Source organism: Ailuropoda melanoleuca, chromosome 18 (assembly GCF_002007445.2).
Source record: "Ailuropoda melanoleuca isolate Jingjing chromosome 18, ASM200744v2, whole genome shotgun sequence".
Classification (NCBI taxonomy): domain Eukaryota; kingdom Metazoa; phylum Chordata; class Mammalia; order Carnivora; family Ursidae; genus Ailuropoda; species Ailuropoda melanoleuca.
Genome location: NC_048235.1, coordinates 1,099,586 through 1,117,952, shown reverse-complemented (window position 1 = coordinate 1,117,952; position 18,367 = coordinate 1,099,586). Strand labels below are relative to the sequence as shown.

General features: G+C 37.9%; 1 protein-coding gene across 1 annotated transcript in view; it reads left to right on the top strand.

The window, feature by feature from the left end:
* Positions 1–18,367, top strand: part of CSMD1 (CUB and Sushi multiple domains 1) — a 1,986,149-nt gene that overhangs the window by 1,493,476 nt on the left and 474,306 nt on the right. Inside the window, exon 14 of the mRNA XM_034647758.1 lies at positions 15,359–15,471. Within this exon, the coding sequence (XP_034503649.1) occupies positions 15,359–15,471 (113 nt within the window). The remainder of the gene's footprint in view (positions 1–15,358; positions 15,472–18,367) is intronic.

Here is an 18,367-nt window from a genome sequence, read left to right as displayed (position 1 = left end):
CAGCTGCAGAGAGAAAAGAGAAGCCACTGATATATTTCCTTAGTACACAGAATTACAGAAAAAGAAACCAGTCAGAGAATCACAGCTGGTGTCTTCAAATAAACAGGTACTTTTAGAGAATATTTCAACAAATATTTTTGAGTATTTATATGCTAGACTTTATTCTCAGCACGGAGTTGAAAATCTAATTGGAGAGATGGCAGATACATGGGGGTAGTTACATGCCAGACAAGAGTAGAAAATCATTGGATCTCATGATGCAGGTTTCAAATAAAATACGAGCTAAAATGCTTCTTTATGGAAGACTGGTGTTCACTACCTCAGGCTCACTATGTTATTATAGGTCCCCCTTTGGGGGATGGGGGTTGGAATTCTAGGCTTGGATTTTCAGAAAAAATCTGGAGAGTGGGCTACCTAACCAGCTCATCCTAAATATGGTTTTCAATTTTCTAATGTTTGTTAATGGTATTTCAGTTTCTTAACATTCTCGGCACAAAAGGAGGACAACTGAATTTAGGAGACCCGTTTAATAGTCTAATCTTCCCAAGAGATGAATGGATTTACTCAGGTTATTTTTACAGAGGGACAGACTTAAAATTAAATAACTTACTTAAAAAACCTCTGTTGAGATCTATCCAAGAATATATATTGATAATTGTCTTGAATTTAATTTGCTGAAGAATTGCATCTGGAGTTCCCTCTGGCCTTTTCAGTTATTAGCAATTGGTGGCCAGGAGATTGCTTTAATTTCAGGTTGTAGGTTTTAAATGTCTGTGCCTCTAAGGGGATGAATAGCCAACCTCAGGGAAGTCTGAGATCAAGTAGTACTGCCTCTGTCCAGCTAGATTTGTGGATTAACTACAAAGGATACTAGTTGTTACTTATGGTCAGTTAATCTATTATTTCTGAAACTGCTTCTTGTTTCTAGAAGCTGCCCGAGCCCCGTATGACTGTGACCAAACCCCCTGCTGTTGTAGGCAAATCCTGAGCCAAAGGACATCATTCTCTTTTTATTAAAAGACTGAAAGAGCTATACAAAAGCAAACACTAAAAACTGATATATAAAACTTGTTTATATATCTTTGATATTATCAGAGGAGCCAATCAATATACCTCTCAGTGCTTTGGAGAAAAGCTTAAGCAGTTTATGTTAGGAATCAGTACATAGAGATAGCTACTTAAAGGCTTTCTCAATAAAAACCCATGTTTTCATGCTTAGACTCAAGTACACTCCTTAGGTTCTTGGAGATCTGGAATCACATGATCACAAGCAGTTTTCTTCGTATTCTCATTCTCCTAATGGCATTGCCTGTGCACGTGGGTACATCTGTTAACACAGCTCAGATTCATGCTACAACACCATTCTTATTTTTTTTTAAAGATTTCATTTATTTATTTGACAGAGAGAGAGAGGGATAGCCAGTGAGAGAGGGAACACAAGCAGGGGGAGTGGCAGATGAAGAAGCAGGCTTCCAGCAGAGCAGGGAGCCCGATGTGGAGCTCGAACCCAGGACCCTGGAATCACACCCTGAGCCAAAGGCAGATGCTTAAGGACTGAGCCACCCAAGTGCCCCTCCTTATTATCTTTTTAATGACTGCTGAATCTGTAGTAACACCTACTATTTTATTCCTAATATTGGTAATGTGTGTCTTCTCTCTCTCTCTCTCTCCCAGTCTTCATAGAAGCTTATCAATTACATTGATTTTTTTTAAAGAAATAGCTTTTGTTTCTTTTTTTTGCCCCTATTTTTTCTCTATTTGCAATTTTATTGACTTCTGATACTGACCATACTCTTCTCCAACTCCTTTGGGTTTATTTTTGCCTTACTTTCTTGAGGTTGGAACTTAGGTAATTATTTAATTCCTTTTCTCCTATGTGATGTAGTTACATTACTGCTACTATAAATTGTCCTGTTGGCACAGTTTTAGGTGTATCCCAGATATTTTTTTTAATATGTTCTGTTCTCATTTTGATTCTGTTTTTTGTTTGTTTCACTTGAGCCTTTCTCTTTGGATCATGAATATGTGCTGCTTAATTTTCATGTGTTTAGAAATTTTCCTGTTGCCTTTTTGTTAAGAAATTCTAGCTCAATTCTATTGTGGTTAGAGAACACACTCAGTATTATTTTAATTTCTTTAAATGCGTTGAGGTCCATTGTCTGACACAGACTGTGTTCTGCCTCGGTGAATGTCCCATAGGTGCTTGTAAAGCAAGTGTGTTCTGCTGCTGTGGGGTGGGGTGCAGTGTTCTGCAGTCAGTGAGAGCCTGTTGGTTAATTGTATTGCTCAGATCTTCTATAACTCTGCTGGTTTTCTTTTTAGTTGGTAAACCAGCGCCATTAAAGTCCTCAACTACACTATGGATTTGTTATTTCTTCTCTCAACTCTATCGGTTTTGTTTCATGGAGCTTGAAGTTCTGATGTTTGTTGTCTGCACATTTAGAATATGTGTGTCTTCCTGGTATCAATCATTTTATCATTGTATAATGTCCCTCTTTTTCTCTAGAATGTTTTTGGTTTATTTATTATTTTTATTTTACTTTATCCTATTCTATTTTATTTTATTTAGAGAGAGAGCACTGGGAGCTGGTGGGGGAAGGGCAGAATCTTAAGCAGGCTCCACATTCAGTGCAAAGCTCAACTCTGGGCTTGATCTCATGACACTGAGATCAGTCATGACCTGAGCCAAAATCAAGAGTCAGACTCAACTGACTGAGCCACCCAGGTACCCCAAGAATTTTTTTTATTTTTTTATTTTTTCTCAAGTTTAACTTTATCAAATCTTAATGTGGCTACTCTTATTTCTTTGTTATCGATATTTGCAAGGTGTACTTCTCTTTCTACTTACCTACCTATGTCCTTGACTTTGAAATGTGTTTTTTGTGAACAGCATGTATTCGGGTCATGATTTTACCCACTCTGCCTCTCTATCTCTTAATGAACTAAACCATTTATATTTAAGGTTATTACTGATACTAGTTCCCTCTGGTTCTGGTTCTGCTGTTTCCCTTTTCTTTCCTTCCTTCCTTCCTTCCTTCCTTCCTTCCTTCCTTCCTTTGTTCCTGTGGGTTACTTCAACACTTCTTTTAAGGATGCCATAGTTTTCAAAATAGTTTCTCTAGGTATTACAATATACATTTGCGATGTATAACAGTCTACAGATGTATGAGTTTCCTATTACTGCTGTAGCAAATTATGACAAACTTGGTGAGTTAAAACAGAAATTGATATTCTTATAATTCTGGAGCCCAAAAATCCAAAATCAGTTTCACTTAACCAAAATCAAGGTGCCAGCAGGACCACACTCTCTCCAGAGGCTCTGGGGGAATATCTGTTCCTAGATTCATCCAGGTTTTGATAGCTGCTAGTATTTCTTGCCCTGTAGCCCCATCACTTCCCTCTCTGCCTCCATGTTCACACTGCTTTCTTCTCTTCTGTCTTAAATCTCCCCCTGACTCCCTCTTATATGGACACCTGTGAAGGCATGTATCACTCACTTTGGTAATCCAGGACCATCCCCCACCTTAAGATGCTTAACTTAAAACACATTTGTGGAAGCGATTGACATATAAAATAACATGCACAGCTGCCATGAATTAAGACATGCACATTAATGTAGCCATCATTCATCCCATTGAATGATTTCAACGTTTTCCACTTAACCATATAACCTCACTTCCGTTTAGACCCCTTTAGCTCTCCAACTTTTAAATATCATTATCTTGAGCATCAGAGGGTGTTATAGTTTTTATTTCAAGCATTAAATATGATTTATGGAACTCACTATGAAAGAATAGTGCACATTGTATTCCCATATTTTCTTCCCTGTCCTGTGCTCCTCCTTTCTTCTTGATGTTTCAGGTTCCTCCTGTTTTCATTTCTTTTCTTTTTGAAGAACTTCACATAGCCAGTCACTAAGTTTGGGTCTACTAGCAGCAAATTCTTTGTCTGACATTTAAAAAAATTCTCTTTATTCCTGAAGAACACATTCACTGGATGTAGAATTTATGATTGACAATTCTTTTTTCTTTCCCTGAAACTTGAAAAATGTTGTGACAATTCCTTGTGACCTCCAGTGGTCAAAAGATCAGCTGACATTCAAATGGGTAAATTTAAGCAAATAATGAGTCCTTTCTCTCTGGCTATTTTCCAGATTTTGTACTTAGTCTCTGATTTTCAAACATTTAATTAGTGTGTCTTGGCATGGTTCTGTTTTGGATTTCTTGTCTGAGGGTCACTGAGTTTCTTAGAACTGAAGGTTTATGTGTTTCAAATACCCTTCATTCCATGTTCTTTCCCTTCTTCTTCTGGGACACTGATGGTACGAAGGTTGGCTCTTTTGTTTCTGTCCCCCAGGTCCTGGACGTTTTGTTCACTTTTTTTCAGTCTATATTCTCTCTGTTGTTCAGTGTAGGAGAATTCTATTCATGTGCTCTCAAATTCACTGTTACCGTCCCACATCTCTACCATCAGTCTTCTAGCAATTTTTATTTTAATTTATGTTGTATTTTTTAGTCCTATAATTTCCATCTGGTTCTTTCTTTATAACTTCCATTTCTTCCCTGATATATTTTTCATCTGCATGCAGAGAATGTGTAAATGACTGTTGAAGCATTTAATGATGGCTGTTTTAAAACCCTTGTCAGATGATTGCAACACCTGCTTCATTTCAGGTGTTGTCAGTTGGTTGTCTTTTTTTTTATTCAAATTTTGATTTCTCAGCTCTTAGTAGGATAATTGTATGCTAGCTATTTTGTCTATCAGGTTAAGACACACTGATACCATATAAATCTCTCATTATAGCAGCCAATGACCCTGGGTAGGCTCAGCATATAGGTCTTTGTCAACTTTGTGGGCTTGGGTTCCAATGACAGGTTAATTATCAGAGACGTTAATGTGTTTTCTTGGTCAGCATGGCTGATCTGGTGCCACTGGCTCTTGTACTCATCCTTACTGGGACCATGATGTTTCTGGGAGGGTTGGGCTTGGTGGGATCCCCTTACCAGTGCCTCTTACCCCATTTTACCTGGTGCCCCTCACCTCTCTCTCCGCCCATGTTTCTGGGAAAGGAGGGAAGTCTCGGCTTCCCATGTGCAAAGACAAAATCTTCCTTGATCAGGTCACTTGTGTGGCTGGGTCTCTCTTGCAGGTTCTGTCTGTCTTGGTATCTTTCCTCAGAAAGGGGAACCCCAGGTTCATGGGGAAAGTGAAGGCTGGACACTTATCGTTGTTAGGGCTCTTTGTCTTAACTGTTACCTAGCTGCTTGATGTTGTTAAAGGGATATCATTTGCATCCCAGAGAAAGATGAGCTTATCTGGAGCCTTCTGTTGCCTGGTCAGGGGTTGGGAAACACCCATCTGTTTGGTCTTCTGTTTGTGTGAGCAAGGCACCTGGCACTATGCTGTTTCTCTGGTCCTGGGTCACAAACCAGCTTTCTTTCCTCTCCCTCCCTTTAGAGTTCTCTTCTGATTGTCCTTCCCAAGGTTAATGCCTCTGCCTAGCAGGCAAGAAGTTGGAAAAAAGTGTCTCCAAATCAGAATCACTAGTCCATATACCTTTAAATAGTCTGGGCTGCCCTCAACAGCAGAAACCTATAAAAATAACTTTACTCTGGGCCTTAAGTTTTTGATGTGCAATATCAAATTTTTGATTAACATTTTGTCTACAGTTCCACATAGAAAGATTTTATGATTTGGACTCGGCTTCCTGAATCTGAAATGGAGGTTGCAGCTGACTGATGTAATACACATCATCCTCTGTGCTGTCTGGCTGGAGGGGCTTCCAGCACGTGAACAAAGTCAGCCACATCAGAATAAAACGTGCAGGAGTCCATTTCATGTAGATGCCAACTGGGGAAATCATGATGGCTCCAGCATAAGTAATGATCACATCCAGGTTTAACATTACACATCATAATATAGTCATTTATTCTATAAAGCCACAGTCTTTGCTTTTTTCTCACAGTCAGCTTGATTTGTAAGTCATAGTCCTCTTTTTCTCCACTTACTCTGGCTCTCTATGCTGGCGCATATCATGTAAGTAGACATGGTACCTGTGACTTTCATGAATGAGGAGCCCCTCTAGGTACAGATTGGATTAAGAACATTTAATACCCATCAGGGCTCCCTTCTAGGCTGATTTGCTCTCAGGGCTTGGTCAATACTATAGCTGAAAATGTACAGAACCTAGGGTCACAATTATGACCAGTGTTGAAATCCCTTCTGCTTTGATTTGTTTAGTGACTAGGATGAGTTATGACTCTGGCTGTGGCACCTCTGTGTCTGCCAACTTTTACGTTACGTTACGTTACGTTACGTTACGTTACGTTACGACTTAAGGGTTTGTATCAGGGCATCTCTTAATCTTAGTAAAGGTATTTTCCTCTATCCCTGAGAGGAATGGTCTGTCCAGGTGCCTGAACAGGTCGGATATCCTGTCTTCCTCTAAATTAATTAATTAAACTTCTCCTTAGAACTCCACCTCCACCCAATTAAGACAGATGGCCAAATGAAATATTTATTTTAAATAACTCTGCATTTTCTACACTTTCTGCAGAACTTATGAAATTTATGGACATTAAGGAACTATAAAAACTTCAAAATCAGTTAATTCTAGGCCAGTTTATAACTTAGGAGGAGGATTTACTTTTCAACTGCCCAATTTACAATTAAAATTAGTATGTTAAAGGTTTAGCACACCATTTTCCTTTTAGACACCCACCAGAGGAACGTAGGTAAAACTTATTCCAGGACTTCTATCTCATTAATTTCATGTTTTGACAGTTTTGTGGCATGCTCACTGTTGGGTGTTTTTTTATATCTACATTTGAACAAATTACTATTTTTTAATTTAATATACAGTAAACTAGGAGTTGTTGGTGTACGGATCTATAAGTATCAACACAAGAATAGATGTGTATAAACGGCACCAGAATTAGGATAGAGTGATTCTGTCACCCTCAAACTGCCGTCCCTTTGTAGCCACATCTCCCACCCTGAACTCTGGACAGTTGATCTGTTCTCCATCACTACAGTTTTGTTTTTTTGAGAATATCGCAAACAGTAGTTATACTCTACGTAATTTCTGAGAACACAAGTGGGAATGTAGAATGGCACATCCTCTCTGGAAAACAGGCAGGCAGTTCCCTATGAACTTAATATACATTTATCATAACATCCAGCCATCCCACTGTTTGGTATTTACCCTAGGGAGATAAAATTTACCTACATAAATATGTACATCAACTCTATTCGTAACTGTCAAATACCTGTAAACCATGTAAATGCCCTTCAACAGGTGAATTGACAAATATACAGATGGCGTACTCACACAGGGGAATTCCACTAGGCAGAACCAAGGACAAACTATTGACATACGCAACAACATGGGGATTCACAGAGGCACTGCACTGAGTGGACGTTATCATGGTTGATTTAGCCATCCTTTCTAGCAGACACATTTCATGTATGTAGGGGCAGACTGTTGAGTCTTTCAACAAGGGCCAAAGAGAAGAACTGCTCAGAAAAGAGATCACTCTTCTATAGACTATAATACTACCAGCTACCAAAACATCACAAAGTCATTGTGTCATATGGGTTCAATTATGGTTTAAAGAACACTGACCCCCCAAAAAATAGAAAGAAAGAAAGAAAGAAAGAAAGAAAGAAAGAAAGAAAGAAAGAAGAAAGAAAGAAAGAAAGAAAGAAAGAAAGAAAGAAAGAAAGAACCCTGACCCAGTTTCACGTGAAAGAGTTGAGATTTTTCTCAACACAATGTGCCATGTTTGTTGGAAAGGAACAAATACATAATCAAAAGTCATTTACTTCACATTGGCAAAATCATTTAATATATTGAAAATTATTGTCATAAATACTGGCTATTTCTATTCAACATGGGTACTGACTGAAGCAGACACATCAAACCACTGAATGCAAGTCAACTCTACCTTCTCTGATATCTATCAAAAAGTCATAGAATTTTAGATTTCAACAACTCCTTTAATATAATTTAATACAATTATTTAACAGATGAAGAAGCTGACATAGAGGTAAAATAATTTAGCTTAAGTTAGGGGTTAATTAATGACAGAGCTATAATAGGACCCCAAGTACCAAGTCCTTGGTGTGCTAAGATACAATAAATATTTAAATCATCATTTGGAAATATTCTTATAGAATTTTAATGTGTGGATATATAGCAAATTTTAGTGAGGGTTAATTTATATTTTCATTTATGTTTTTACTACAAAAATTCTGCATGTTATATGCCAGAGTCTGGGATAAAAAGACCAAGATGTAAGCTTACCCTCAAGGAAGTTCCGAATTCAGTAGGAGACATGTTGAAATAGGTGCTTGTAATGCATTTGTCTTAATTGGGGTATATGCAGAATTCTACAATGGCCTAGAGAAAAAATTCTTCCATTGTTGAAAGGAGTTATGAAATGCCTAGTGCGAACCCTTAAATCTTTAAGAACTTTTAGTTGCTATCCAAGACGAATGGACATTCTAGGCAGTGAAAACCTGGAGGCCAAGAAATGCCAGTATTTTGGAGAATGGTTACAAAGGTCAATATGGTTGGAGCATAAGGTGCACCTTATGTGTGGGGCAGGTTGGAAATTCCAGTGTAGAGACACAGAGGGCAAGAGAAAGCTGGGAATCTCCAAAAAGATGGCTTTTTTTCAAAAGAAAATTTTATTGTAGTTTTCTAACAAGTAAATCAAGTTACCTAGTGTTTCATTACAATAATTTTATTTTTAAGTTTAAATCAAAACATTGTGTGTTCTAAAGAACATTTAGGAAAAAATGAAGTTGTTTCAAAGAAAGTGATTAAAATGTACGTGTTAGGATGACTGCTAAAGCATTTTATCAAAACAAGCATCTATTTTGTTTTCCAGGTACTAACATATTTTTTAAATTCTGTTTTAAACAGATAAGCAGTTGCAAAGGGTAATAATAACATTTGCTCTGTTTCCAAATACTCATTTGTCAGGGCCAGAAAATGAAAATCATCCCAGAAACATGAAAAACGAACAAGAAGGGAACTATTTTCCCTTGTTTTAAGTAATAGTCCAATAATTTTAAGATTAAAAATTTAACACAAAAATACTTTTAAGTTTTTTTCAATTAATTTTTAAAAACATTAAAGAATCTTAAAATAACTATTTAAAAAATAATTGTGAATGCCATCTCACAATTCTTTTTGTAAATAAAGTTAAATAAATAGCTGGCTTAAATTCTAAAGAGAAATACAAACTATCTTACTGACTTTTGACTGAATGAACTTTGTGAGAAGTATAGCAGTGTACCTGCTTATTCAATTTTATGTGAATCAATAGACTGGCATGGATAGAAATAAAACAACAGCTAGTGCAGAACTATAAGAAATTCAAACATCTGCACCAGACGTAATTCTAATGTAGTAAATTTGGCAACGTAAATCTTTTCAAGGTGTGAACATTTTCTACATGATAATTCAGTTTTTAACAACTTAGAATTAAACCCGATGCCTATAAGGAAGGGATTCCCGAATGGGGAGGCTGTTATGAGGCTGCTTCCGTGATGCTGGCATGGGACAAACAGCACTCAAACTAAGAAAGTGGAGACAGAGATAAGGAAGTGGTGTGATTAGTAGGACTTGCAGATGAATGGGATGGCGAGGGAGGGAAAAGCAAGAGAAGACATTACCTCTCTCTACTTCTAATGACTAGGTGGCTGGTGGGATCAGGAGGAATTTAGGAGACTCTGAGGGACAGGGAGTTCATACTTAATTGTTTAAATGTTTTTCCTCCTATATTTACAAATAAAGTTATCTGCAGAGAAGAAGGGAAATAGGACTGGGAAGGAGCTTGGGAAAGATGATGATGGTTTGGGACAACAGCTAGTATAATGGGAAGGGAAAATATGCTGAGTGTGGCTCAGGGAAAAAGTGTGTTGAGTGGCTAGCAGGAATCTGGGGACCATAGGTATATATTGGTGTAAATCAACAAGTTGTTCATCAACTTAGAGGAAGATAGAGTGGCTCTTTGGGTTGATCCTAAGCGGGTTTTGTCAGATAGATGGAGCAGATGGTAAGGATATCAAGAGCACTGTGGAGGGACTGCTGAGAGAGTGTAGCAGAGTATCAGCCACATTGTCCAGGGCATGTAAAATACAATGAAATAGATAATAGAGGCCCCTGGAATTTGAAGAGTGGATTTCAGTGGAGTGCAAGCACATGACAGTTAAAAGACCCTGGTGGTCAGAGAAAGTTTGTTAAGAGCCTAGGATTTTTATTATAAAGAGTAGCAAATGGGGCACCTGGGTGGCTCAGTTGGTTAAGCATCTGCCTTCAGCTCAGGTCAAGATCCCAGGGTCCTGCGATGGAGCCCCGCATCAGGCTCCCTGCTCAGCCAGGAGACTGCTTCTCTCTCTCCCGCTCCCCCTGCTTGTGATCTCTTTCTCTCCTGCTCTCTGTCTCTGTCAAATACATAAATCCAATCAATCAATTAATCTTAAAAAAAAAAAAAAAAGAGTATCAAAGTGCAAGGTATGACCAGCATCTCACTGTTTAAATGGAAGGGAGGGGAGGATCCTGGGGGTTGAAAGGAACTGTGAATTGTTTACCAGAATTATCCATGTGGACACTCTTAACACCCATGGGTAAAGATGGCAATCAGCCAGTGGGTTGCAGGAAGGAGATGAAAGAGATAAGCAGTGGGGTGGTATTGAATAATGTCATGAATCTAAAGGTCTGGAGGTATAGCAAGTAAGTAGAGAGCGGACATGGGGAATGTAGATCAGAAGGGTGTCTACTCCAGCTCCATGCAGTGTTGATAAATGTCCAGAAGAAGATGTGGTGTACACACACACACACACACACACACATTCCTCAGCCATTAACAAGAATGGAATCTTGCCATTGGCAACAACATAGATGGAATGGATGGACCTAGATTGTATTATACTAAGTGAAATAAGTCAGAGAAAGACAAATGCCATCTGATTTCACTTATATGTGGAATCTAAATATAATAATGATAAAATAACAAATAAACAAAAACAAAACCAGAAAACCAGAGTCTCATAAATCCAGAGAAGAAATTGGTGGTTGCCAGCAGGGAGGGGACTAAGGATGGGTGAAATAGATAAAGGGGATTAAGAGGCATGAACCTCCAGTTGCAAAATAAATAGTAACAGAGATGACAAGAACAACATAGGGGTTATAGTCAACAATATTATAACATTGCTGCGTGGTGACAGATGGTGACTACACTTAGCCATGCTGAGCATTCAATAATGTACAGAGTTGTTGAATCACTGTTGTACACCTGAAACTAATAAAACATTGCATGTCAAACATACTTCAATAAAAAAGAAAAAATTAAAAAGGAAAAAAAAAGCATTCTCTTCTACTTATCTTACATGTTACTCAAGAGCCAATATATATTACTGTCCAAGAAAAATCAGTGATTATAGTAGTTTCTTTTTTACATTTATATAAACTTTATGACAAAATTATACCTGTCCTTTTGTATTCATTTATTTTTTTACCCAAGGCAGTGATTTTTTGAAGGGTTCTATTCTTAAGTAATGTCTACACCCAACATGGGGCTCAAACTCACAACCCCAAGATCAAGAGTTGCATCCAACCGAGCCAGCCAGATGCCTACCGAAAACAGTGAATTTAACCTAAGATACAACAAGTAACTGTTTATAATGGCTATGAGTAAGAGCAGGCTTCCCTTCACATATACACATAGTCTAGAGAATGTAATCCAAGAGAAATAAAAAAGGAAAAAAAATGAGCCACGTAGGAAATGAGCACCTGGAGCCCCCTTCCTCCAGAAATACCAGACATAACCTCTACTGAGAATAATTGGGAAAGCTGAATACATAATGAATAGGCAGGTCTTTCAAGGCATAAGAGAATAATATAAGACAGCCAGCATTTTAGAAGAGAGAAATCAAAGAAGAACAGATATGCATTAAGATGACTCTCCTATTTCATAAATCATTTTTCCCTGGGGACATTTTCTGATTCTCAATTTGGGGCCAAGGAAAAGGGAATGACAGGGTAACAAGCTTGGCATCTGCTTGGCATTGGTCCTTGATGTATTTGCCTAAGTCTAACTTCCCTGGGATTAGAAGTAAAGAACTCAAGCAAAAATTTGCTGCTACAGGTCTACAAAGCTCAGCAGAACTTTTGGAATTTTCAGGGCTAAGAAGACAAAGATAGGTGTTCAGAGCCTATTTTTTTCAAGGAGGATATCTAGTGGTACATATGATATTCTCTGGATTGTGACATAAGAAGTGGTAAGTACTGGGAAAATCACATGCTGGAAATGCTGCTATGAATCATTCCAGTGGCTGAATGGGTCAAGATGGTCACTCTACTGTCAGGAGAAAATTCAGTCCTCTCAGGGGAAGGAAACAACATACAGAACTTCTGGGATGGCTTCTACACAATGTCTGGCATTCAGTCAAAAATTACCTGAAATGTCCAGAAACAGTGCCCACTAACTACAACCTAAGAGAGAGAGATTAGAAAAAGAACAAGATATCCAGACATTGCACTTAGCACTCAGGGACTCTGATGATTAACTATGATTTATACATTTAAGAGAATAAATGAAGCAATCAAGAATTTTACCAGAAAACTGTAATCTGTAATAACAAATCAAACAGAAGTGTAAGAATTAAAAAAATACAATATCTGCTATAGTTAATCTATGTGGTTTGAACTGGAAGATAGTTTAGTAAAAAAAAAAAAATATTCCAGGGCACCTGGGTGACTCAGTCGTTAAGCATCTGCCTTCTGCTCAGGTCATGATGCTAAGGTCCTGTGATGGAGTCTGGCATCAGGCTCCCTGCTCAGCAGGAAGCCTGCTTCTCCCTCTCCCACTCCCCTTGCTTGTGTTCCCTCTCTCGCTGCCTCTCTCTCTGTCAAATAAATAAATAAAAATCTTTAAAAAGAATAGTCCAACTGAATTGGGGGAAAATGCACAGAAATGATGTGTATACTGGGAGTTCTGGAAGAAAGAGAGTGAGAGAAAAATAGGACATTACCAATTTTTGAAAACATTATCATTTAGAACTTTCCATTACTGACAACAGACATCAAAGAGGTGATTCGTGAAATTCCATAAGCCAGTCAGGACAATACAAAGAAAACCTCACAGTGGCACATTACAATAAATCTGCTGAAAAACAGGACAAGGAAATCTCTTAAAATCAGCATAAGCAAAGAGATATTTTCAAAAGAGCAAATATAAGACTGATAGAATGCCTCCCAATATAAACAACAGAAATAAAGACAGTGGAATAATATATTCAACGTATTGGGGGAAGAAAAGGCATCACATAAGAGGGTTAAGTAATTAACCAGTCAAAAAGGAAAACCAGGAAAAATGAACTTTAATTGGTCATGGAATTATATTCTAAATAAAATATGAAGTTCTCTGATTAGATAAAATAGTATACATAAAATATAAACGTAATACAGATCAATTATATGATGCTTACAAGAGACAAACATGCATAGAGTAAAACTTACATAGAGTAAAACTTAAAAGTAAAAGGTTAGGAAAAGATACTCCTGGTGAGGACTAACAAAAAGAAGAAAAATGCTGTGGTTTTATAGTTGTAAGTCAAAGTAAATAGAAATTTATGCTAGACTTTTATGCTCTGTGCACTTTTTGGTGTGTTACACTTCAATTAAAGGCATGCATAGGGAAGAAAACAAGCGTCTTCAAACTAAACAAGCAAGAAAAGCACTAAATATAAAAGAACAATCTCTAACAAAGAAAAATCTTCAAAAAGAAATATATTTTTATTGACTGTACATTACTCATTGAAATTCAATGTTTTTCCCCAAATGATGTATAACATTGCATGAATTACTTCCTATGTAATGAAGATTATTCACCTTCCTTTGAAGATCAGGTTTTCTGTACTGTCCAGGGTGAGTGTGTTGGGTTGAGAGAGGAATGACATGATTGATGGGGCGAATCATATGTTTATACTCCCGAAAGTACTTTGCTGAAAGCAAAGCTTCCTATTTGATTAGAGTCGTTTATTTTGGTTGAATTGATTGTTTTCTTACCCTTTTTTCTTTTTCAACATGCTTTTTTGTCAGCATGTTGAGTTCAGTCAATGGATTTAGTGTTTCTTTGCACAGGCTGACAGTAGCCCCTATGTGACTGTTTTATTAACACACAATGAAGGCTTCATTGAAACTTCCATTTGGTGTGACCTGGACATTGACACGCAGAGGGAAAGTTCAATAAACTGCCAAATCTGTTTCAGCTATGCTTGCTGGTCTTCTTGTCGATGTTCTCTTAATGTATGGCTACTTTTGACTGTGTGTGTGTGTGTGTGTGTGTGCGTGTGTGTGTGTGTGCATGTGTGTGTATGTGAATTGTTTTAGTTTCATAGCAAAATTAAGAGGAAGGAACAGATATGTGCCATGTAATCCCCTGTCCTCTTACACACAGCTTTTCCCACTATCAACAATTCCTACCTTTCAATTAATGAAACCACGCTGACACATCATTATCACCCCAAATTTATAGTTCATATTGGGATTCACTTGTGCTACTTTACATTCTGTGGGTTTGGACCAATGCATAAGGACATGTATTGACCATTATAATATCATTTAGGGTAGTTTCACTGTCCTGAAGCTCCCCTGTTCTCCACCTCTTCATGCCTCCTCCTACCCCAGGCAACCTCTGATCTTTTTTACGGTCTCCATAGGTTTGCTTCCTCCAGAATGTCACAGAGTTGGAATCACACTGTGTGTAGCTTTTTAAGTTTCTTTTCATGGCTTGATAAAGTTAGCTCATTTCTTTTTAGTGCTGAATAATATTCCATCTATGATGTTTTTCTAAAAGAGATTTTGTGGTAAAGGTACATGATAATTTCAAAGTAGAAAATCTAAGCACTTTGTGAATGAACCAGAACATTTCTCAGCTTACAGATGTTGATGGTGTGATGTTATTCATGTTGATGGTGTGACTTATACAACCATAGAGCAATAAGATATCCCTCTTCTTCACATGGGATCACCAACTGTTCCAGGTTTAGGACGAAAATTCCTCTTCAGTTGCAGACAAATGGGGTGGTTGGTCACCCTAAGTCAGTTTTTAAAATCAAAGATGTACATTTTCAAACATAGACGAGAGTAATTACTGTAAAATGATGCCTGTAATACTGAGGCTTATATATAAATATAAATTACAAGTGGCTATTGATCCCTCAAAGGAGGGTCTTAAGGTATAAACCTGTACTTGTTTGTTTAAGAAGGAAGACCTTCTTCTTCAAGTGAAAGTAGAAATGTTTGGTGATTCAAATAATGGTTTAATGTCTCTCTTCCTTGCAGACTCACTGGGTCCAGCGTTCCCGACCTTATTGTGAGCATGAGCAACCAGATGTGGCTCCATCTGCAGTCTGACGATAGCATTGCCTCCCCTGGGTTTAAAGCTGTCTACCAAGGTAGGGAGAGAACGCACTTGCCAACGATTAAAGCTAGCATACTTAGAGAGGGCAAGGACCATTCTCTACGTGTTAGATCGTCATGTTTTAAAATAGGGGCTGGTTATTCACAATTTCCATCCTTAAAGCTCCACTTAGAGTTCTTTTTGTTGCAAAGAATTTTTAACTTATTGAAAGCTTGGCTTGCCATGATGTGTGCGGTCATTAGATCAAAATAAAGAGTAAGACTAAGTATGAATGCAAGCTATGAAAAGTGTGCATACTTCTGGACCTGGGCATTTCATCTCTTCCTGAGAGGCAGTCCTTATGCTTGTTAACTAGGGGGAAAATTTTGAACAATGAATCAAAGTGGCATGAATTTAATTAAGCCCCATTATGTACATGCTCATGAACAAATGTGGGTGTTGTTGTTGTTGTTGTTGTTGTTTAAATGGAAAACAGAAATCTATATGAAGTTGAAGAAAATTCTACCAAGTTCTCGTGTAGGAAAAAGTAAATATTGTTTGGGAGTTATGAGTTATAATTACTCTAAAACGTTGGCCTCACCTCTGAATTCATGTCCAGGAGCCATTTCATCAGGGAATTATTTTCCATCGTTTAGTACAGCTGTGTGTTCCCATAAACCAGGGCCTCATGTGGGGCAACTTTTAAAATAAGCCCACTCTTTTGCTGTACCCACGTTGTTTCATGTGGAAGGATCTCATAGGAGAGAGGTATCTTTTAACCTTAAGTTACTGAATGGTATTATTTTTAATATATTGGGGAAATTTTCATAATGGAAACTGAAGTAAAAAGAACAATATAAAAAATCAGAGGTGATCTATATTTGTAAACTTTTATAAGCCTCCCAGATATTTTGCTATTGGCTCAAGAATTGGCTTGAGATATACCTGCCTGACCCACATGCTCTCCTAGATGGTCTGCCTCAGCTCAATCCTGCCTCTGCTCAAGTAACCTGGGACATTCTTTGGGAAACCAGTCGTATTTCCTACTGTTAGACACTCCCCCAAATACTAGATGCACACACAAATCTTGATTCAATAATTACATCTTTAAAAAGTAGACTTCTCCCTTGTCCCCAAAAGAGAAAAAAAAGAACCCTTTCCTACCCTCCCCCTCAAATCACCGGGTCAACCCGTTGGCCCCCCAATCTGGGTCTCCTGAGACTCAGTTCACTTAGCCTCACCTGTACATGTCTGCTCTGACAGTGACTAGGAAACAGCCAGCTACCAGTGAGGTATCACCTTGGTCTCGCAGAGCACACCATCACCTTGTGCTTGATCTCTCCTGAATTCCAGAGATGGTGAAGAGCGGAGAGTAAACTAAGGGAGAAAGGGAATCTTTGCCTGGAATGCAAAGAACAAAAATGAGCTTCATAATATCCAGATCTCAGGGCACCGAGAGGAGCTGTTTTAACTGGCAACACACACACACACACACACACATGCACGCATACACGGACCGTTTTCCTTTAACTACACTCTGGTGTTCTTGAAATCAGTAATCAACAATTTGACTCAAGAAATAAACGTGAAAGAGGCTTGGGAGCATGTTCACGTCTTTATTTTGGATTATACAAGTGATGGGTGAAGAGCCTCTATCTCCAGTTTAGATCCTGTATTTGACAAGGAGAAAGAAACCGTTCTCTTGTCTCAGAGACTACACACATGTGTCCCCAGATACAATCAAATGATCTCAGATTAAAATATTTTATAAATTATTTTATAAAACTGCTTATTTTTTTAAAGGTTTATTGATTTATTTGACAGAAAGAGAGGCAGTGAGAGAGGGAACACAAGCAGGGGGAGTGGGAGAGGAAGAAGCAGGCACCCAGCGGAGGAGCCTGATGTGGGGCTCGATCCCAGAATGCAGGGATCACGCCCTGAGCCGAAGGCAGACGCTTAATGACTGCGCTACCCAGGCGCCCCTAAAACACTGCTTATAAACTTTAAAGGCTGTGTTTAAGCTATCATTTGCATTTGATGCTATACTTCCAACAAGCTACAAACTGATTTGAAGTCATTTTTAACAGATTGAGAAGAGCCTTTTACCATCGTGAATGCAAGTTAAGAGAAGTCGTTTCAGGGTCAACTTCAAACTATCACATAAATGCCTGGGAACTGATCTTCACTTTATCAAAATAACGAGGAAATTGCATTTTAAACCCATTCATATATATTGGTTAATACAAAAAATCAATTATTAGAAAGAAACTATTTAAACTATAATCTAAGAAAACATACAGTGGCCATTCAGAATAAAACATAAATATGTGTTTTACATAACAAGGTGCATTTTTAGAACTTACATACTTTCCATAAGTAAGGTATCAAAATTTTAGAGAACTAACAAATTACAAAGTACTGTAATACAATAAAATTGTGATGATTTTACTTGGAATATTTTACCAGAGGAGAGCCATTAAAAAGAAAGAAATAATTCATTTGTAAGTTTTATTGTTAGGAAAACTTTTGAAGTTCCCCTGTTGGGAAAATTACTAGTTATCCTTTCAATGTCTAGCACACTCTTCATGGTTAAAGGATGGGGTAATGGTCTTTGCCTTTTATTGTCCTTCAGCTATTTTACTATTCAGAAGGTTGTAGAAAACTGATAGCAGGCAGGTGATCCCTGACCATGGAAACACATGTGAATTCTGTGGGAGGAAACACCATCGATCACTGCCCGATGGCTAAAGATGACTTTGGCATCTTTTAACAAATCCATGTCAGCGTTGCTAATTTACTGTGTATGTGTGTTCTTTGAACTCTCCTTTGAGATGGTTTTCCAAATGTCTTAGAGGTTCCTCCATCAGTGGCTGAGTTTATTAAGATCTTTAACACGATCCGTATGTGTGTATATTGATGAAAGTGGAACAAACAGATCTGCAGAGTTGGGA